We start from the raw sequence: 23,708 nt of genomic DNA, 5'->3' as shown, positions 1-23,708 counted from the left end.
TTGCTAAGCCAGTATCATCTGCACTGGCTCGGCCATGTTCATCAGATGGATGATGACCGCAGACGCAAAGATATTCTGTATGGTGAACTGGTCACTAGGTCACGACCTCCTGGTTGCCCATATCTCTGCTATAAGGCCACCTTGAGGTATGAAGATGGTGGATGTTGACACCGACAACTGGGAGACAGCCACTGAGGCTGTGACCTCTCAAGGCTGACTGTTTGGAAGGGCACTGGAAGAGGCGAGCAGAAACAAAAAGCTCAGCTGGCAGAGAAAAGGACCCAGAGAAAACAGAGGCCAGCCAATTGTGCACCTTCTCAGCTCACTGCGTCCTCTGCAGCAAATGTGGCAAGACTGCCATGCCAGTGTGGGTCTCCTGAGCCACACCAGGCGATGCTTCACACAGAATTGAGAACCATGGCACAAACCATTGTCTCACAAAATTGAAGGCTGCCATAGACCATTGGACTGCTAGAGTTCTACCGTGAGTAGATATTCCAAGATCCCACCCATTCATCAAACATGGAGACCTGGGGAAAGACAGCAGTATAATCAGTGTGAGACCACTGGGAGGAGAGAGAATTTGAGGAAAAAAAAAATAGGATTGCAAACACATGAATAACAGAAATCAACTGAAAGTGTCGAAAACATTCTCAGATAACAGCTGGTATTTTCCGGCCCCGTTGTGTTAGGACCCACTGCAGGAAATTCAGTGGCCCAGCTAAAGGTGTGGACGATCCCGGTGGTGGGTGGGGCCGGAAAATCCGACCCAGCATCTTCAGAGAGCATAGATCATAGAATGATACAGCAGAGGAGACCACCATTAGGCCCATTGTGCTTCTTTGATAAAACTAATGCATTAATCCCACTCACCTGCTCTTTTCCCCATAGCTCCATCATTTTTTTTTCCCTTTAAGTTTTTATCCAATTCTCTTTTAAATGGTACTTTTGAATCTGCTTCCACCACCCTTTAAGCTAATGTATTCCAGGTCACAACAACTGGCTGGGTAAAAAATGTTTCCTTATATCATCTCTGGTTCATTGACCAATTGTCTTAGATCTGCGATCTCTGGTTACTGACCCTTCTGCCTTTTTATTTCCTCTATTTATGATTTTGAACAATCCCAGTTTCTTCACATAACTGAAGTCCTTCATCCCTGGTAGCATTCCTGCAAATCTCTTCTGCATCCTTTTCCAAGGCTTTGACATCCTTCCAAAAGTATGGTGCCAGAATTGAACACAATACTCTAGCTGAGATAAAAACAAAAAGCTAAAAGCTTTGACCAATGTTTTATAAAGGTTTAGCATAACTACCTTGCTTTTATACCCTATTAATAAAGCCAAGGATCCACTATGCTTTTTTAAATGGCTCTCTCAAATTGTCCTGCCACCTTCAATGATTCGTGTACATGCAGCCCCTTGAAAATTGTACCATTTAGTTCATATTGCCTTTCCTCATTTTTCCTACCAAAATGCATCATTTCACATCTCTCTGCATCAAGTTTCATCTGTCATGCTTCTGTCCATTTTACCAATCTGCCCATGTCTTGCTGAAGTCTGTTACTATTCTCCTCATTAACTATATTTCCACATTCGGCATTATTTACAAACTTTGAAAAAATGCTCTGTATATCCATCAAATGTCAGTCATATTATAAAAAGGACATAGAAGCACTGGAGAGGAAGCAAAGAAGATTTACAAGGATGATACCAGAAATGCGTGAGTGTACATATCAGGAAAGGATCGACAGGCTGGGCCTCTTCTCTTGAAAAAAGGCAGTTGAGGGGTGACCTTATGAAATTATGAAAGTATAGAGAGAGAATGTTTCTTTTTGTGGGGAAGAGGTCTTCAATATTTTTATTCTTTCACAGGATGTGGGTGTCGCTGGCTAAGCCAGCATTTGTTACCCATCCCTAATTGCCCTCGAGAAGATGGTGGTGAGTTGCCTTCTTGAACCGCTGCAGTCCATGTGGTGTAGGTACGCTCACACTGCTGTTAGGGAGTTCAGGGATTTTGACCCAGAGACAGTGAAGGAACGGTGATATAGCTTCAAGTCAGGATGGTGTGTGGCTTGGAGGAGAACTTGCAGGTGGTGGTGTTTCCATGTGTATGCTGCCATTGTCCTTCTAGGAACCAGAGATAGTGGGTCTGGAAGGTACTGTCGAAGGAGCCTTGGCGAGTTGCTGCAATGCACCTTGTAGACGGTACACACTGCTGCCACTGTGCACAGGTGGAGGGACTGATGTTTAAGGTGGTGTATGGTGTGCCAATCAAGCCGACTGCTTTGTCCTGGATGGTGTTAAGCTTCTTGAGTATTGTTGGAGCTGCACTCATCCAGGCAAGTGGGGAGTATTTCATCACACTCCTGACTTGTGCCTTGTAGATGGTGGATAAGCTTTGACGAGTCAGGAGGAGAGTTACTCTCTGCAGGATTCTCAGCCTCTGACCTGCTTTTGTAGCCACAGTATTTATATGGCTTGTCTAGTTCAGTTATATAGTGGGGGATTCAGCGATGGTAATGCCATTAAATGTCATGGGAGACGATTAGGTTCTCTCTTGATGGAAATAGTCATTGCCAGGCACTTGTGTGTCATAAGTGTTACATGCCACATATCAGCTCAAGCCTGAATATTGTCCAGGTCTAGCTGCATATGGAAATGGACTGCTTCAGTACCTGAATACTACTGAACATTGTGTAATCATCAGCAAACATCCCCACTTCTGACCTTATGATGTAGGGAAGGTCATTGATAAAACAGCTGAAGATGGTTGGTCCTAGGTCATTACCCCGAGCTTTTTGTCAAATATTGTAGCAAAATCTCTGTGGCACTTGAATTTACAGAGGAACAATTCCAATGTAAGGAACAGGTCACTTGAATTGGGCAGGGAGCTCAAATTAATACTTGGTCCCTTTACTGAACTACTCAGAGCAGAAGTGCACTTGCAAATATCATTCTCTAAGAGAAGAGGATGCACTTCTTTCTAAGAAAAAAAGAAACATTACGTTTATTGCAAGCTTAAAGAAGCGGTGAAATCTAGCTTGAATGGAGGTCATACAATGAATCTGCTCACTTCTTACCTTGCTCTTTCTTGAAATCCTTTTCTGATGTGGTGACTGGCAGAAGCAGCTCTCCAACTGGAGGTTGGACACTGACACTGAAATGATCATTGAATGTGCTGCAAAATATTTAAAAATTGAAGGCTCATGAATCAAAGTTAACATGTGTATGTGTTAATGACATAAATTGGGACTACTCAATTTTGGGAACTACTCAGTGATTTGCATACTGACTGGCAAAACACACTTGGTTAAGTTGTTACATTTGTTGTGGACTTCTTGCAGTTCATCTTGAAACACCCAAAACTCTACTGCATTTCAATCAGGTTTTCAATGGTATATATATATTTGTCTTTATTTTTCTCTTAGCAACTTTATGCTCTCACCATGTGAAATGGGTTTATAGCTGAGAAACATTAACATGGGCACTGGTCATCCTCAAACAACTTGCCTAAGAAAGTATTATTCCTGCGTGATTCTATTGAGTGTCAGCAAGTGGAGGAAAGGGGAGGATGAGAAGGGCATAGTCGAGTCCAATCTTATCCTCAATCAACGCCTTTAGTAGGGGTCAATATATAAAGATCAGCAGTGGGCACTGGGCAGATTTTTCCTTCCATAATCAGCTGACTCAGCGTACCAGGAATTGATGCAGACATATTCCTTAGATTTATGGTTCAGTTACGCATTGGAAAAACTCAGTGATCCATTGGTGAGTCTCACCAATGTTAATCCTGTCAGTAATCTTCAACCGCTGAATATGGACAGCTATTGTAGATCAATGTTTATGTGCAATTCTAATTGCAACAAAAAACAGAAGTTGCTTCACATTCAATTATCATTTTTATACCAACATTATACCCCCAATGAATTGTAAATATTCTTGAACAGGCATAATTTCTCCCTAGCACTCACCTGTACCATAGAAAGCTAGAGAGAGATCCACAGCAGTCAGACAAATTATTTGTCATGCAAAGCCACACACAATGATTGACATCTCAGGCCAATTGATCTCGCTATACCCTCCATCTCCCCTGCCCCTGCTAGTATTGCTCTAAAGCTATTGATCGGAACACACAGCCGATCAGTTTCCATTTTCTGATTTCTGGCAGGCCAATTAAGGAGGTGAGTAATTGTGATTACACTGCTAAAAGATCAATCGAATTTGCTGAAACATTCAATACCTCTTCAGAGGGACCAGAAGGCAAACATGATGAGCAACGGTATTCAGAGATGAGCAACTACTTTAAAATAAAATTAACTTTTATTTCAGCAGTCCTACCCATACAAGTGCCCTCCAAGTTTTAAATCAATATAAAAACAAAAGTGCTGTCAGATAGCTCAGTTTTTCGCATAAAAGTCATTACGTTCTGTACACATTTATATATAGAATAGTATTCAGCACAGATTGTGCTATGGTATTTATGTCAAAATCATCAACAAATGCACATGTTGACACTTTAACAACTTATTTTTGAGATGGCAGTCTTCTCACATTGCAAACTGAACCACATTTGAGTCACAGCTCCGCTTGATCATTCAGCTCACAGAGTTTAAACCATTATAATAAAGACCTCTTCTTGATGTCTGTGGCAAAGCCATTTATGAGTACCTTAATCATAGACCAGCATTCTATATCATTGATCTGGATTTTATCTTACAGAAAAGTAATAAACAATTACTAGGCAACACTTCAGAAACTCATAAATTTTTATTCATTCTGAATACCATAGACCATACTTGTCATAAAACACTGATTTGCATGAAACTCTCAGTAGGTGATGCCAGTTGACCATATCAAAGATGTAACAAGACTCAATCCCTAATCCATACCCACCACACAGGAAAACAGCAAAATTTGTACTATAATATTCAGGAACATGGATGGTAATCCTATCCTAGATATAGTTAGTGAGATTACTTCAGTACAAATCAGATGCAAATGAGTCAGTGAAATCACTAAATTTAAAAAGCTTTATGCCATATTCAGTTTACTGGAATTGAGAGATACTGTTGTAAGGGGTTATCGATTGCAATTTTATTTTTTAAATAATGAACTTAACAGGATTAGAATCTCAATGGCTGGAGTTGCACAATTGAAAAATTAATGTTCCCAATATGGGAGGATTGAAATACAATTTTGCATCATATTGTGTACATTTAAATTTTGGGAGATCAGGCTGTTAACATAGCTCATCAAAACAGGGTTGTTACAGTAGTTGAAAAATGTATGCATGCCTCATAATGCAGAGTAAATTTAACGCTTCAGGGGTTAGTATATATACTACAAAATATTTGTTCTAATTAGTTCTCTGAAGCATGCAGCAGTGTTATTGCACTCCCACTAAATGAGGAGACGAACACTTGATTTTATGTGATAGCCATAATTTTGAAAGTGCAGTGCAATGATTTTTATTACTGCACCAGAGGCATAATGTATTTCTTTCTTGCTGATACATAGACTCATTCACATCTTCAAAGCAGTATGCCTCCAAGGACGACAACTCCAATCTAAGTGCTTACCGTACACAACTATTTCATCAAACTCCAAATCTATGGATATCTATAAGCTTAGACAATGTTTGGTCAAACAACAACTTAATTTTAAAGTTCTCATGCCTGTTTTCAAATCCCTCCATAGCCTCATCCCTCCCAGTCTCTAATCTCCTCCAGCCCAACAACTCTCCGAAATATCTGCGTTCGTCTAATTCTGGTTTTATATGCATCCTCAATTTTAATTGCTCTATCATTGGTGGCCGTGGCTTCAGTTGCCTAGGCCCGGTGCTCTGGAATTCCTTCCCTGCACCTCTCTCCCTCACTTTCCTCCTTTAACATATTCCTTAAAACTTACTTCTTTGACCAAGCTTTTGGTCATTTGACCTAACGTCACATTATGTGGTTCTGAGTCATATTTTGTTTTATAAGGCTCCTATGAAGTGCCTTGGGACATTGCATTACGTTAAAGGTGTTTTATAAATACAAATTGTTATTGTATACTATTTTCACATCACATGACTGACTGATTGAAAACTTACCCAATGACATTGCAACCATTCTCCATCTGATGTACTGTGCGACAACAGCTCCAGTTAATTTGCAGCAATATTGAAAATATTTCATCATATATCCAAGTAATCTGCACTTGAGAGAATTGGTTCCAAACAACAGTTTGGATGAAAGCACTGCAAGACAACTTATATTACACTTTACACATCAGGACCATCATAATCAACTGCCAGAATCCTGTACCTTTAGGCCACTCAAGTGACACACCATCAATCAGAAGGCGGTGACAAACCTGAGTTAGAAATGCCTCTTTTCACAAGATTCTAATGAGCTGGCCAAAACCAATTGCGAGTTAGAACTTCCTTGGTTAAACAGAATCATAAGAATATTAATTTTTCTGCTTACTATATCTTGAAAAGTCAATCAATGTGGTTACGAAGAAACTGGGGTCTAGAAATCAACAGGATATCTTTGACAGGCTGAAACTTGGAGCAGAATTCCAGAATCCTCTTTCCATGGAAAATACTTTGGTGTTTTCGCTTCTGCTAAACCTGCTTGTTCAAAATGAAACCCAAACTTCAAGTGGATGGCCCACTTACATGACTAAACACTGCTTCTGTTAAGGTTACCTGCTACTTCGTTCTAGACTGGCAGATCTATGGCTTTATCCAGCAGCTCGTCATTGAAACAAAGGGGTAATGATTGAACCCTGCCCATTTAGTGACGGTGGCCCACACTTTCATACCTTTGTGTAGACTCAGTCATGCTAATAGTTCAGAGCCAATGCCTCTGACTATTTGAAGTTGGAGTCTATAATCTTCTAAGTATAATATGGAAGCTTCCTTACACTGTGGTGGCAAGTTCCTTCTAACAGAGCTTCTTAACTTGAGAGGGGCACTGGCTGCAAATTCTAGCAATGGTGAGGAAACTGGCGTACAAAATCAGCACTCTACTTCAACATTAAACACTCTCACTTGCAACGATTTCTTACAATAACAGGGAATAAATTAGGAGTCAATGTGCAAAGAGGTTTAAGATTTTATATATACAAAATGCAAAATACTGCAGGTGCTGGAAACCTGAAATAAAAACAGAAAATGCTTGAAATGCACAGCAGGTAAGGCAGTATACGTAGAGAGAGAAACAAAATGACTGTTTAAGTTTGGTGACCTAATAGCAATAACCATGTTTGTGGAAGTCAGACATCATCCTGCTGGATGAGTTTGAGTGAATGACAGGTGTTTTGTTGAAAGAACATAGATGTGCAATGTTAATTTTGTTTCTCTCTCCTGCTTGATGTGCTAAGTATTTACAGCATTTTCTGGTTTTAGTTTTTTTATGTCTAATATACCATTTAAGAATTTCAATGCCACACAAATTAGTAAATGCTAATAGTCTAGTGGTTATACCCAAATTATTACCAAATGTATAAATTAATTGATTCCCAAATCCATGTCCAGCTTTTCCAATTCCAGATTTGAATTTCTCCAATCGGCTTCCTGACGTGGCCACAATACTGAAAGAGTCCTTTTTGAAGTTAGATGACATTCTTTGTGACTGTCATAGACTATTCCTTCTCAACATGTCTACAGCTTTCAACACAGTTCACCACACCATCCCCCTCCAATGCCTCTCCCAGGTAGATGGAACAGCCCTAGCTTGGTTCCATTCTTATCTATTTGATCATCACCAGAGGATCAGCTGTAATGGCTTCCCTTGCCACTCTCGCTCTGTTACGTCTTTACAGAATCAAAGAATTGTTACACTGCAGGAGGTGGCCATTTGGCCATTGCGTCTGTATCAGCTCTCTGAATGAGCAACTCCCTTACTGCCATTCCCCTGCCTTCTCCCCATAACACTGCACATTTTTCCTTTTCAGATAACTGTCTAATTCCCTGTGGATACTTCAAATGAACCTGCCTCCACCACACTCTCAGGCAGTGCATTCCAGACTCTAACCGCTTGCTGCATGAAAGTGTTACCTCATGCTGCTTTTGCTTCTCTTGCTAAATACTTAAACTATGCCCACATTCTCAATCCTTTGATGAGTGGGAACAGTTTCTCCCTATCTGCTCTGTTCAGACCCCTCATGATTTTAAATACCGCTATCACATCTCCCCTCAACCTTTTTTTCTCCAAAGCTATCAGTAATAACTTCACCAATCTATCTTTATAACTGAAGTTCCTCATCCCTGGAACAATCCTCGTGAATCTTTTCTGTACTCTCTCCAATGCCTTCACATCTTTCCTAAAGTATAGTGCCTAGGAACTGGGCACAATATTACAAGTGAGGCTGAACTAGTATCTTATCCAAGTTGAACATAACCTCCTTGCTCTTGTACTCTATGCCCCTATTAATACAGCTGAGGATATTGTATGCCTTATTAATTGCTCTCTCAACTTGACCGGCCATCTTCAATGACTTATGCACATGTACATCCAGGTTCCTCAGATCCTGCACGTCCTTTAGAATTGTACCCTTTATCTTATATTGCCTCTCCATGTTCTTCCTACCAAAGTGAATTACTTCACATTTCTCCACATTGAACTTCATCTGTCACCTGTCTGCCCATTCCACCAACTTGTCTATGTCCTTTTGAAGTTTTACACTATCCTTCTCACAGTCCACATTGTTTCCAATGCTTTTGTGCTTTTACCTCGTCGGGTGGGCAAGGTGGGCGGGCCCAGGAGCGGCCGCGAAACAAATCGCCGCCCGCGATCGGGCCCTGACCGCGATTTCCTGAAACACTCCGCCCTGCCTGGGTGGGAGGGGGAGGAGGGTGAATGCAAAAGTCAGTGCAGGCGCAGGGGAGCGCACAGTGACATGAGCAGGGACAATTAAAAATTAGATTTAAATTTTATTTTTAATTAACATCAGAAACCTCATCCCGCCCGTGGATGAGGTTTCCTCAAAAATCCAAAGGCCGCTTGGCCTTCTTGCCTGCCTGCCAACCGTAAGGTTAAACGTGCAGGGAAATATTCAGTTTAATTAATTTATTAATGGGTTTAACAGCCCTCTTAATTGTTGGCGCTGCCGAATTCCGCGCGTGTCCGCCGAGTGAAATATTGCGTGAGTGTGCAATGGCGGCAACCCCTCAACATTTCTTGGTCTCTGCCACAAACTGTTTCCTCTTCATTGTTCCCATTCACCGGTAACTGGCTTAAGCTTAGCATGACTTTTAGCAAATTTCTTGACCCAGAGCTCAGTTTCTGACCACACATTTGCACCATCACCAAGACTGCCTATTTCTCCCTCCGTAATGTTGCTCACCTCTGACCTTCCCTCAGCCTATTTGCTGCTGAAACCCTCATCTATGCCTTTGTTACTTCTAAACTTGATTCTCCGAGCCAGCTTCCCAACTTGCACCTTACCTAAACATGTACTCATCCAAAACTCTGCAGCCCATATCCTAGCTCATTCCCAACATTATTCATCCATTAGCCCTGTGCTTGCCGATCTTGACTGGCTCCTCATCTGATGACACCTCAATTTTAAAATCATTATCCTCATTTTCAAATCCCTCCATGGCCTCATTCCTCTTTTTCTCTGTAACTTCGTCCAGTCCTATAAGTCTCTGAGGTCTTGGCTGCTTTCCAATTCTGGGCTACTGTGCGTACGATTTTAAATTGCTCCAGCATCATGGCAGTGTTTTCAACTGTCTTGGCCCTAAGCTCTGGAATTCCCTCCACAAACCCTCTCTCTCTCTCTCCTCTCAAGAAGCTCCGAAAAACCCACCTCTGATAAAGTTTTTGATTAGTTTTCCTGATTTCTCCTTCTATAGTTTGGTGTCAATAGTTTTATTTAGATTGCTCTTAAGCACCTTGTGGTGTTTTTTACTAACTTAAGTCTGCTATGTAAATGCAAATTGTTACTGTATCTGTGACATAGCCTGATTCTTTAATATTCTGCTCGGATGGTAAAAAACATAGGACTTAGGGACAGGAGAAGGCCATTCAACTCGTCGAGCCTGATCCACCATTCAATAAGATCATGGCTGATCCGGTTGTGGTCTCAACTCCACTTTGCTGTCTGTCCCCCATAACACTTGACTCCCTTGTCTATCAAAAATCTAAGTCTGTCATAGAGGTCTACAGCACAGAAAAAGGCCCTTTGGCCCATCGAGTCTGCACCGGTCAAACAAGTACCTAACTATTCTAATCCTATTTTCCAGCACTAGGCCCATAGCCTTGTATGCCATTGTCTGCCTTGAATAAATTTAATAACTCAGCCACCACTGCTTTCTGGGAAAGAGAATTCCACATAATAATGACCCTTAGAGAAAACATTTCTCCTCATCTTGGTCTTAAATGGGAGACCCCTTATTTTTGAACTATATCCCCAGTTCTATTCTCTCCAACAAGTGGGAACATCCTCTTGTTGGGGAAAGAAACAATTAACTCACAGGGAGTTCAATTGGTAATTATCAGTTAACCAGCTAAGTACCCATTTGAATGTATAAAAGAAAAAACAGGTGAGAAAGTTCTCTGTAGAGTTTTACGCAGCAAAAATAGAACTCTGTTGGAAGAAGCCAGTCTTAGTCTTTACTGTTATTTCAAGCAGGTATTGGGACTTTATCACCTCCTGGTATCTACCCTATCAATTCCACTCAGGATCTCGTATGTTTCAATAAGATCACCTCTCATATTTTAAACTCCAATGGATACAGGGCCAATCTGTCCAACCTTTCTTCACAAGATAAACCCCTCATCCCAGGAATTTTTTAAAAATTCATTTACGGGATGTGGGTGTTGCTGGCTGGGCCAACATTTGTTACCTGTCCCTAATTGCCCGAGAAGGTGGTGGTGAGCTACCTTCTTGAACTTCTGCAGTCCATGTGTAGGTACTCACAGTGCTGTTAGGAAGGGAGTTCCAGGATTTTATCCCAACTTGAGTGAAGGAACAGCCATATATTTCCATATCAGGATGGTGAGTGGCTTGGAGGGAAACTTCCAGTTGATGTTCCCATCTATCTACTGCCCTTCTAGATGGTAGCGGTCGTGGGTTTGGAAGATGCTGTCTCAGGAGCCTTGGTGAGTGGTATCTTGTGCAGTTCATCTTTGTAGATGGTACACACTGCTGCCACTGTGTGTCGGTGGTGGAGGGAGTGGATGTTTGTGGATGGGGTGCCAAACAAGCAGGTTGCTTTGTCCAGGATGGTGTCAAGCTTCATGAGTGTTTTTGGAGCTGCACTCATCCAGGCAAGTGGGGGGTATTCCATCACACTCCTGACTTGTGCCTTGTAGATGGTGGACAGGCTTTGGGGATTTAGGAGGTGAGTTACTCATGGCAGGATTCCTAGCCTCTGATCTGCTCTTGTAGCATATTCATATGGCTAGTCCAGTTCAATTTCTGGTCAATGGTAACCCCCAAGGATGTTGATAGTGGGGATTCAGCGATGGCAATGCCACTGAATATCAAGGGGCGATGGTTAGATTCTCTCTTGTTGGAGATGGTCATTGCCTGGCACTTGTGTAGCGAGAATGTTACTTGCCACTTGTCAGCCTAAGCTTGCTCAAATTAGTCAATTGAACCTTGGCTGAACTGCTTCTAACACAATTATATGTTTTTTTTCAAATAAGGAGACCAAAACTATACACAGTATTTCAGATATGGTCTCACCAAGGCTCTTTACAGTTGCAGTAAAACTTCCCTATCTTTACATTCCATTCCCCAACATTCCATTCGCCTTCCTCATCACTCGATGTACCTGAATACTAACTTTTTGTGATTCATGTACCAGGACACCTAGCTCTCTCTTTACTACCAATTTCTACAATCTCTCACCATTTAAATAGTATACTGCTTTTCTATTCTTCCTGCCAAAGCAGACAACCTCACATTTTCCCACATTATACTCCATCTGTCGAAATTTTGTCCACTCATTTAACCTATCTATAACTCTTTGCAGACTCTCTACCTCCTCTTGACAATTTACTTTCCTACCGATCTTGGTGTCATTGGCAACTTTGACTACCATACATTCAGTCCCTTCAGCTAAGTCATTGATATAAATTGTAAATAGCTGAGGCCGCAACACTGGTCCATGGCACTGGCAGCTTGACAACCCGTAAGGGACCCATTTATTCCTACTCTCTGCTTTCTGTTCGCTAACCAAACCTTTATCCATGCTAATATGTTACCCCCTACACCATGTAATCTTATCTTGTGTAGTAACCTTTGACGTGGCACCTTGTCAAATGCCTTCTGGAAATCCAAGGACACCACATCTACAGGTCCCCCTTTATCTACCTTTCTTGTTACTTCTTCAAAAAACATTAAAAAATTAGTTAAACATGATTTTCTTTCACAAACCTATGTTGACTCTGCCTGATCAAAATTATGATTTTCTAAATAATTTGCTATAACCTCCTTAATAATGGGTTCTGGCAATTTCCTTTCGACAGATGTTAAGCTAACTGGCCTGTAATTTCCTGCTTTCTGTCTTCCGCTTTTTTTGAATAAAGGTGTTATATTAGCTATTTTACAGTCTGCTTTGTCCCTTCTAGAATCTAAGAAATTTTGGAAGATTATAACCAATGCATCTACTATCTCCACAACCACTTCTTTTAAGACCTTGCGATGCAGGCCATTTGGGATCTGGGGACTTGCCAGCCTTTAGGTCTAATAGTTTTCCCAGCACCTTTTCCCTAGTGATGGTGATGGTTTTAATTCCTCCCTCCCATTCAACTCTTGATTTTCAAATATCTTTAGGAAGTTTTCTAAGTTTCTTTTTACGTGTCTGGTGTAAGTCAACAATACCCTCTTGGATGAGCTCCTGTGAATGGCAGGTGCTGTGGTGAACAAAATTGGACCTTCTCCAAGCTGAGAATCACTTGAATCTATGGTCGTTGCGCTATGCAGTTATTAGGCCCCTGAACCTAACCAGTTGTCCAAAATTGGGCTGGTTAAGTTCTTCCTAATGACTCAACAAGGTAGTAAGCGGGGTGATCTGGGTGAAAAAAATTAAGGGTCATTTTGCCTTGTGGTGTTGCTGATGAGACCTAGGCAATGGGTTGATGGTGAGTCCTTGAGAGTAGTGAGGCGAGGGTTCTGGTGACTCATTCAGAGCGAGAGGGGGGACCCACTGCTGCACAACTCACTTTGGTTCTGATGCTGCCAGACATAACCATACCAGTCAACAACAGCAGGGCAGCCCTGATCAGTGTCACGCCCAATGCATACGCACAAACGTCTGCAGCAGAAATTTGTGAAAGTAGTAGCCCAGGACAAAACACACCCTGGGAAGATCTGACCCAGGGCAAAAGGCCAAATTATGAGATGGTTCCAAAATATCCTGGACAGTTGGTCACCCTGACTGAGAGAATGCACTTTGCACTGTTGGTGATTCTATTAGTGGGTTCCCTAGTATGGAAGTTTTCATACTTCAGGTTGAATGAACTCAAACTCCTAGCTTTACCAGTAGTATACTAATATTATCTGTAGAAGAGTCACCATATTGAACTTCAAGATGCAGGATTTCAAAACAGGTAAGAAAGACTTGCATTTATATAGCACATAAGATGTCACAAAGTATTTTACAGCCAATGAAGTACTTTTGAAGTGTAGTCACTGTCGTAAGGTAGGAAACACGGCAGCCAATTTGCTCATGGAAAGCTTCCTCAGAGATCAATATGATAATCATCAAATACTCTGTTTTTTGTGATTTTGATCAAGGGGCAAATATCAGCAAGGAAACCAGGCATAATTTCCCTGCTCTTCTTTGAAATAGTGCCATGGGATCTTTTATGTCCACCTGAGGGGCAGATTGGGCCTCGGTTTAACATCTCATCTGAAATATGGCACCTCAGGAAATGTAGCACTCCCTAAGTACTGCACTGGACAGTGAATCTTAATTTGTGTGCTCAAATCATGGAGTGGGATTTGAACTTGAAAACTTGTGACTCTAGAGGTAAGTGTGCTACCAACTGTGTTGCAGCTAACGTGAACCATAATAGTGAAATCAAGGTCTCCCGTGGTTTTAGAAAGTACAAAGTAGAAGGTATAGTTTGCAAAGTGCTTCCAGTCTGTCAAAACCTCTTCAAAGGCCCAATGGAATAACTAACTTGTGGCTGAAGGATCTCTTTATTTTTCCATTTTTGAAACTGCCCTGAGTAAATTAAGTGGTCCAAAAGGACTGTTTAAAAAGGGAGAAAGGGATAGACTGAGTAATTACAGGTCAGCCAGCCTAACCTTGGTGGTGGGCAAATTACTGGAAAAAATTCTCAGGGACAGAATAACCTTCAATAATAAAGGCATGGATTAAATCAAAGACAGGTAGCAAGGGTAAGCTAAGCGAGAGTCATGCCTGATTGACATGATCAAATTTTTTGAGAAAGCAACAATGAGGGTAGTGCATTTGATATAGTTAATATGGATTATAGGTGATAAGGTCCCACAAAATTGGTTCAGATGCAGGAAGCAAGGGGTAATGCTCGATGGGTGATTTTGTGATTGGAAGGCTATTTCCAATGAGGTTCAATAGGATTCAATACGAGGTCCTTTACTTTTTGTGGTACATATCAATGCTTTGGACTTGAATGTAGGGGTATGATTAAGAAGCTTACAGATGATATAAAAATTGTACACGTGGTTGAAGAAGCTGTAGACTGCAGGACAATATCAATTGGATTAGTCAGGTGGGTCAGTGGCAAATGGAGTTCACTCAGGAAAAGTGTGAGGTAATGCATTTAGGGAAGGCTAACAAGGCAAGGGGATACACAATAAATGGTAGGATACTGGGAAGTGTACAGGAACAGTGAACGTGGAGTGAACGTCCAGATCCCTAGGGTGACTGGACAGGTAAAACTAAGGTATCAAGACGGCCTACTGGATACTCGTCTTAATTAGCCGAGCTAGAGAAGCACAGGGATTATGCTGGAGCTGTTAGGCTGGTGTACTGTGTGCAGTTCTGGTTACTGTACTATAAGAAAGGTATGATTCCACTAGTGAAGATATAGAGGGGATTTTCAAGGATGTTGCCTGGACTGGAGAATTTGGTTGTGAGGTAAGATCGGATAGGCTAGAGTTCTTTGCTTTGGAACAGAGGAGGCTGAGGAGTGAAGTGTATACAATTATGAGAGGTCCAGATAGATTGAATAGGAAGGACTCATTCTGATTGGTTGAGAGGTCCATAACAAGGGGGTATAGATATAGGGTAAAGGGTAGAAAGCTTAGAGGCAATCAGAGAGGAACCTTTTTTCACTGAGGTGGTGGTAGGAATCTGGAAGCAACGGCCCGAGAGGGTAATAGAGGCAAGAAACTCCCATAACATTTAAAAAGTACTTGGACATGCATCTGAAGTGCCATAACCTACAAGGCTACGGACCAACAGCTGGAAAATTGGAATAGGCTGGATGTTTCCTTGTCGGCCCTTGTGGACATGATAGACCGATTGGCCTCCTTCCATGCTGTAAATTCATATGATTTAAAGTTTAATCTTGGACTGTAACTTCAGAGTTCCGGTGCATTGTAACAGGGGGGTACCCCAAGGGTGCGTTAGGGAACACCCACCCCCCCCAAGAAGTACCCAGGTAAGAAGTGCATGGCAGCTGCCCAGGAAGTTCAAACTTCCACTGGGCAATTGCCCTGCAACTGGAACCACCCGAAAATACAATATAAATCACAAACTTCAGGTGAATCCGAATGTCTCACCAGAATAGTGACCCAGGAAAAGTAATAAGTATTAAAACCGCTACTAATTCCTGGGTAATTATAGTACTGAACCCACCCATGACCCCCATGCAACTTCCCACAACCCTGAACCCCCACAGGATTCCCCCACTCCAGCCCCCCGACAACCTTTCATGACTCCCCTACCCTCCCCCCAGGGGACTCCCCCCTACCCCTTCATTGGACATCCCCGACCCCCATCCTGAATCATCCCACCCACCATGCACTCCGATCCCCAATCCTATCCACTTAGCTTACAAACTTGTCTCCTGCTTCTAAAAGTAAGTGGGCTTTAAACTTACCTGCTTTATGGCAGCTGGTGCTGTAAAAGGGGGGCCATGACTTCTTTACCTCTGATTCTGCTACCCTCGACACAAGGCCTTAGAAACCCACTGCACTACACAGATCTCACATGGCTTGAGTCAGAAGGTTGGGCAAGAAAGGAGCGGATGGATTTTAAGGTAGGACACTAGGAGCGGAATGGCAGACTCCGACTGCCACTCCACAAAAGTTCAGGGCCATTGTGCCAAACCTTATCTTTCTGAAATTGGTCATCGGCCCCTTGAGTGAGAAAAAAATTGAAATGTGGCCCTCACACAAAAAGGTTGGACAACTCTGATCCAGAGCAACTCTTAATAATGGAGTTGAGTCATCGATACACAGGACAATTTTTTTAATAAAGAAAACACTGGTCTTAAACATGTCTCTCTCCTGTAGGATGCTTGGCAAATTCTCTGCTCCTGCACCTTCACATACAAATGCTTCCATACCTCCAGAAAAGAAAAGGAATTGCTTTCTAGGAGTTCCTGGAGAAAAAAATCTAAATCTGGAATCCTATCATATATCCAATGAGCTAAAAGGTTTGAGGAGTTGGCTTTCTCTTGACTGTGGACAAGTAGCATAACATTAGATTCATTTAAACCAGACTGCCTCATGGGATTCACTAGCTCATGCTGGACAATGCTTATTTACATTACAACTGCACTGGTAGAGATGGAACAGCAGAATCAGATTACCTAAATACAGCTTGAAAATTCTAATACAAGTTCTCATGTCGTATTTTCATCTATAAATTCCAGTTTAAATTCAGTTTGTTGGTTTCAAGACATGTTTTCCTAGGCTAAAGCAATTTTTAAGTTTCATTACAAAAAAAAAGTTGGTGACTCAGTAAAACATTTAAGTCAATCACATAACAATCAAGGAAGCAAAATGTTACCTCATCAAACTTCAGCCTCTTTCAGGACTTGGTATTAGTTCTAAACTTAATTATTCTATCACTGACCAGCCAGGAATCTTATCCTTACAAACCAATACACGCTCTGGCTCCACTGAAGAAATCCACCTATTTGTATAAACATTTTCAGGTTTTCCTGAGATTTCAAATCAGTTCACAGATTCACAGTATTTTAATGGCACAGAAGGAAGCCATTCGGCCCATTGTGTCTGCATCGGCTCTCCAAATGAGCATTATGACCTAGTGGTATTGCCCTGTCTTTCCCCCGTACCCATGCACATTGTTTCTATTCATATAATCTAATGCCCTCTTGAATGCCGATTGAACCTGCCTCCAAACTTCCAGGCAGTGCACTCCAGACCCGAACCACTCGTTGTGTGAAAAAGTAACCGCTAGTAACTCACGTGACATTTGCTTTTTTGCAAATCACTTGAAATCTGTGCCCTCTCTTCTTGATCCTTTTTTGAACAGAAACAGCTTCTCCCTATCTATTCTGTCCAGCCCCCTCATGATTTTGAGCATCTCTATCAAATCTCCTCTCAGCCACCTTCTTTCCAAGGAGAATAGTCCCAACCTCTCCGATCTATCCTCAGCTAAAGTTTCTCATCCCTGGAACCATTTTTGTAAACCTCTTCTGCACTCGCGCCAATGTGTTCACATCCTTCCTATACTGTGGCGCCCAGAATTATACACAATATTCCAGCTGAGGTCTAACCGGTGTCTTAAATAAATTCAGCATAACCTTCTTGCTCTTGTACTCTATGCCCCTATTAATAAAGCCCAGGATACTATCTGCTTTATTAACTGCTTTCTCCACCTGTCCTGCCACCTTCAATGATCTATGTACCTATATATCCAAGTCTTTCTGCTCCAGCACCCCCTTCAAAATGTCACCCCTTATTTTATATTGTCTTTCCATGTTCTTCCTATCAAAATGCATCACCTCACACCTCTCTGCATTGAATTTCATCTGCCACCTATCTTGCCCACTCCACCAACTTGTCTATGTCCTTTTGAAGTTCTACACTGTCCTCCTCGCAGTTCACAACACTCCCAAGTTTCATATCATCCGCAAACTTTGAAATTATCCCCTGCAGACCAAGATCTAGATCATTAATATATATCAGGAAAAGCACGGGTCCCAATGCTGACCCCTAGGGAACTCTACTACAAACCTTCCTCCAGCCCAAAAAATATCCATTGACCATTACTCTCTGCTTCCTATATTTCCCAATCTATCACAATTTAAATAATGCTCTGCCATTGTTTTTCTTACTGAAGTTGATAACTTCACACTTTTCCATGTTATACTGCATCTGCCATGTATTTGCCCACTCATTCAGCCTGTCTAAATCGCCTTGAAGCCTTTTAACACCCTACTCATTGCTCACATTCCTGCCAAGTTTCGTGTTGTCAGCAAACTTGGAAATATTACATTATTGCAAAACTAAAGTTAATGGAACCAGGGGGAAAACTCCCCACTGGTTGGAGTCAGACCTAGCAAAAAGGAAGGTGGTTGTGGTTGTTGGAGGTCAATCATCTTAGACCCAGGCATTACTGCAGGATTCTTCAGGATAGTGTCCTCAACCCAAATATCTTCAGCTGCTTCATCAATGACTTTCCCCCCATCAGAAAGTCAGGAGCGGGGTTGCTCGCTGATAATTGCAGTGTTCAGCACCATTCGCAACACCTCAGATACCGAAGCAGTCCATACCCACATGCAAGCAAGAAAGATCTGGACAACATTCATGCTTGGCCTGATAAATGGCAAGTAACTTTCACACCACACAAGTGCCAGGCAATGACCATCTCCAACATGAGCGAATCTAACCAATGACCCTTGATGTTCAACAGCATTGCCATCATCAAATCCCAAACGATCAACATCCTGGGGGGTGGGCAGAGCCACCACTGACCAGAAACACAATCCAGGACAAAGCAACCGAGTTCATCAGCACCCCATCCACAACCTCAAAGATTCATTCCCTCCACTACTGATACTTGGTGGCAGCAGTGCGTACCATATACATGATACAGCGGAGCAACTCACCAAGCTCCTTCGACAGCACCTTCCAAACCCACGATCGCTACCTCCTAGAAGGACATGGGCAGCAGGCACGTGGGAACACCACCACCTGCAAGTTTCCTTCCAAACCACACACCATCCTTGAAACTATATGTTCCTTCACTAAATCCTGAAACTCCTCCTGAACAGCATTGTGGGTGTACCTTAACAAACATTTAAAATCACAAATAAAAATAATCCTCCAACCAGGTAGAGGGAGGGAAACAAATGTAAAAGGAAATGGTTGGAATATAAAAGTTACCACAAATAATTACCTAAAACAAATTAAAATTTAAAACAAATTAAATACATTTATTAACAAATTAAAACAAAACAGCTATTTGGACACTTTACTGCCTAAGGTGCTCTTGTGCTGCCTAACCCACCAATAGAAATTTGTCCGCAGCTCATACCTATTGGCCACATCTACACATCAAAGCTTCACCTCCTCTCTTAATCTTAAGAAACAGGAGTGGGCCATTTGGCCCATCAAGCCTGCTATGCCGTTCAATATGATCATGGTTGAACTTATGCATCGGTTCTACTTTCCTGTCCTATCCCCATATCCCTGGATTCCCTGTAGTGCCCAAGCAATGATCGACCTCAGTCTTGAACATGGTCATTGACTAAGCATCCACAGTCCAAGGGATCGGCAATTCTAAAGATTTGTCATCCTCCGAGACGAAGAAGAAATTTCTCATTTTAGTCTTAAACAGCAGATCCTTGATCCTGAGACAATGAGTCATAATTCTAGACTCTACTCCCAGGGGAAACAGCTTTACAGCATTAAGCCTGTAAGAATTTTATTTGTTTTAATGAGACCACCTTTCATTCTTCTAAACATCAAAGGATAAAGGCCCATTCTATTCCACCTACGCAATTTCTCCTTAATAGCTAAATTTTCACTCAATGTTCATGCATGCAAACAGGTGACTGGCTACAAGTCTGAAATATTTTGGCAGAAAGAACAATGAGTGATAAATGGCTTACTTACCACAGCTGAAAGTTGGCAGCCTGTGTGGAATCACAGAAGTCAATGCCCATTGAAACAGTCTTTGATATCCCAGGCTCAAGGCACTCTGAAACATGAAAAAATATATTTCTGCATTTTGTACATATGGTAATGGAAGATCATTTCAGTTTGCCTATCCACCAGCATAGAAATGATGAGCTGAATGGCCTCTTTCTGTGTTGTAACATTCCAGGATTCCAAGGCAACAAGGAGTTAAAGGCTATGACAACTTTTCTAGACAATTAAAATGTTGTGTTTCTTTTTCCACCTTTCACTAACAATTTTCTCACCTTTTCCTGTTCCAAGTAAATTGATCACTCTCCAGTCATTATAAGATCATAAGAAATAGGAGTAGGCCATTCAGTCCATCAAGCCTGCTCTTCCATTCAATAAGATCATGGCTGATCTGATTGTCACTTAACCCCACTTTCCGTCCTAAGCCCCATAACTCTCGACTTCCTTGTCTAACATGAATGTGTCTGTCTCAGCCTTGAATGTATTCAATGACCCAGCCTTCACTGCTCTCTGAAGAGAATTTCAATGACTAATGACTCAGTGATAAAATTCTTCCTCATCTTGAATGTGTTTCCCCTAGTTCTAAACTCCCCCACGAGAGGACACATCCTCTCAGCATATTACCCTGTCAAGCCCCCTCAGAATCCTACATGCTTCAATAAGATCACGTTTCATACTTCTAAACTCCATTTAGTATTGGCCCACCCTGTTCAACCTTTTCTCATAAGGCAATTCTTTCATCCCTGGAATCAACCTAGTGAACTTCTACCAATGCAAGTATATCCTTCCTAAATTAAATGAGACCAACACTGTGCACAGAACTCCAGGTGTGGTCTCACCAATGTCCTGAGCAACTTTGGCAAGACCTTCCTACTTTTATACTCCATCCCCTTGCAATAAAGGTCAACATTCCATTTGCCTACCTAATTGCTTGCTGTAATTGTATGCTAACTTTGTGATTCTCATAGGCGTCTACAGTACAGAAGGCGGCCATTCAGCCCATCGTGTCTGCATTAGCCAGCAAAGATCTGACTACACTAATCCTATTTTCCAGTGCTTGGCCCATAGTGCTGGAGGCTGTGGCAATATAAGTGAATATCTAAATACTTAAATGTTACAAGAGTTTCTGACTCAACCACCCTTTCAGGCAGTGAGTTCCAGACTCCCACCACCCTCTGGGTGAAAAAATCTATCCTACAACTCCCCTCTTAGCCTTCTACCTCTTACCTTCAATCTATGCCCCCTGGTTATTGACCCCTCTACTAATGGAAAAAAGTGCCTTCCTATCCAACCTATCTATGCCCCTCAATCTTATACACCTCTATCAGGTCCCCTCTCAACCTTCACTGCTCCAAGGAAAACGACCCCAGTCTATCCTCATAGCTCAGACCCTCCAGCCCAGGCAGCATCCTGGTAAATCTCCTCTGCACCCTCTCCAGTGCAATCACATCCTTCCTATAATGTGGTAACCAGGACTGCATGCAGTACTCCAGTTGTGGCCTAACCAGCATTTCATATAGTTACAGCATAACCTCCCTGCTCTTGTATTCTAGGCGTCAGCTAATTAAGGCAAGTATCCCATATGCCTTCTTAACCACCTTATCTACCTGCCCTGCCACCTTCAGGGATCTATGCATATGCACACCAAGGTCCCTCTGATCTTCAGTACTTTCCAGGGTCCTACCATTCATAGTGTACACCCTTGCCTTGTTAGCCCTCCCCAAGTGCATTACCTCACACTTTTCCGACTTGAATTCCACTTGCCACTGCTCTGCCCACCTGACCAGTCCATTGACATCCTCCTGCAGTTTTCAGTATCTCCCTCACTATTTACTACCCTACCAATTTTTGTGTCATCCGCGAATTTCTTGATCATACCTAAATTTCACGTACAAGGGCACCCAGATTCATCTGTACCACAGCATTCTCTCTCCATTTAAATAATATTCTGCTTTTCTTTCTTCCTGCCAAAGTGAAAACCCCACATCATACATACTCCATCTGCCAAATTTTTGCCCGCTCACTTAATCTAGCTATACCTCTTTGTAGACTCTTTGTATCCTCCTCACAACTTGCTTTCCTACCTATCTTTGTATCTTCAGTATTGTCCAAATGATCATTCTTCTCATCTTCGCCATCACAGCAAGTGTTGGCAGATTATTGAACTATCAGAAGCATCAGAGTCAAGTCCAATCTTGTGTTCAACTGAAATCCACAAATGCTGTTGGTATACTGCAATTCAGCACATAGGCTGTAGCCGTCGTAACACAAGAATGCGGAGGCCAATTCCAATTTGCCTTCCACAGCCCTCTCTCTCCTCCTTTCCCATTACACCTCTAGTTCCCAACCCCCAACCACAGCACAATACCAGTTAAATGCACAGGGCAGGAAGCAGGGATACTTTTGGTCAGTTATGTCTCAACAACTTATGACCTTAACGAAAGTCCTCAGGGAAGCTGCATTTGAAATCCCTTCATTGTAATTTTGGTTTCTAACAAAATGTTGGACTTATATAACATTATTCGCCTGTTTCATGTCACTGGATTAAGATAAATACCAGTTTTAAAATGTTTAGAAAACTATTCATAGTTGATCATACAGCAAAGTTATTTTGATTTCAGCTCAATCACTAAGGAAATCTATCAAGTATATGCCAGATACTTCATTAAATGGAAAGGAAATAAAATGAGACAGCTGAGTGGGGCAAAGAGATAGAAATACCTGTAGCTATATCACCAACAGTAAATTTTAGTAGTTTAAAATAAAAGTTGCAAATATGGTAACTGTTTTACAGTGAGGAAATAGTGGTTGCCACAATAATCATCAAGAAGGGTGTAGTTTTACAAAACAGAAAGCAGGATTTGTACATAAATGTTGTACTTCAGTACCTATTTCATAGAAATCATGCATTTGCATCCCTGATGCAAGCTTCCGCTCTCCTATTCGGATATTCCTGACTTCTTTGTCAGAGCTATTGGTTAATATGATCTGAACAGACACCATTTTTGAATTGTAAATACACGGTTGACGTGGAAAGTGATACTGCGCTCCAAGGCCTTTTCCAGACATCCGATGAAGTAGTGTGTATGATTTTGAAGGAACAAATACTGGAGTGGTCACCTAAATAGCAAAAAACAAACAGTAATTAAATAGTTCAAGTAATAACATACAACACTGAAAATTTTCATTCTTTAATTTTCATTCTTTTAATCCATCATTCTGAATTAGATCTATCCCTAATTTACTGCATTTCCCATGCAGTTAAATTCAAAAAGAAAATCTAGTACACCTGTTCTGCTAATTCCTCCTATCCCAAATTCAAATTCTGGATCATCAGAATTTAAGAAGTGCATGTGGACTTTCAGAAAGCATCTGATAAAGTGCCACATAATAGACTTGCGAGAAAAATGAACCCGATAGAATTAAAGGGATAGTGACAGCACGGATAAGAAATTGGTTAAGAGATAGAAAGCAAAGAGTAGTAGTGAACAATTGTTTTTCAGACTGCAGGGTAGTATAAATTGTGTTTGCCAGGGGTCAGTTTTCGGAACATTGCCCTTTTTAAAAAACATATATCAATGATCTGAACTTGCAACAAGGAGTAATAATTTTAAAGTCTGCAGATGACACAAAGCTTGGAAATGTAGTAA

General features: G+C 41.6%; 1 protein-coding gene across 3 annotated transcripts in view; it reads right to left on the bottom strand.

Moving 5' to 3' along the window:
* The window catches only part of ap3b1a (adaptor related protein complex 3 subunit beta 1a), a 325,597-nt gene that overhangs the window by 56,097 nt on the left and 245,792 nt on the right, over positions 1 to 23,708 (bottom strand). For 2 of the 3 annotated variants that reach the window (XM_078563182.1, XM_078563190.1), the window contains exons 23-25: positions 22,947 to 23,178; positions 20,026 to 20,110; positions 3,081 to 3,178 (exon numbers count right to left, since the gene is read on the bottom strand). In XM_078563182.1, coding sequence (XP_078419308.1) covers positions 3,081 to 3,178; positions 20,026 to 20,110; positions 22,947 to 23,178 — 415 coding nt within the window. The remainder of the gene's footprint in view (positions 1 to 3,080; positions 3,179 to 20,025; positions 20,111 to 22,946; positions 23,179 to 23,708) is intronic. The other variant, XR_013579525.1, reaches the window with a different exon arrangement.

This window comes from Cetorhinus maximus, chromosome 2, assembly GCF_964194155.1.
Source record: "Cetorhinus maximus chromosome 2, sCetMax3.hap1.1, whole genome shotgun sequence".
Classification (NCBI taxonomy): domain Eukaryota; kingdom Metazoa; phylum Chordata; class Chondrichthyes; order Lamniformes; family Cetorhinidae; genus Cetorhinus; species Cetorhinus maximus.
Note: the sequence above shows the minus strand (reverse complement) of the source record. Positions and strands in the feature narration are given on the sequence as shown.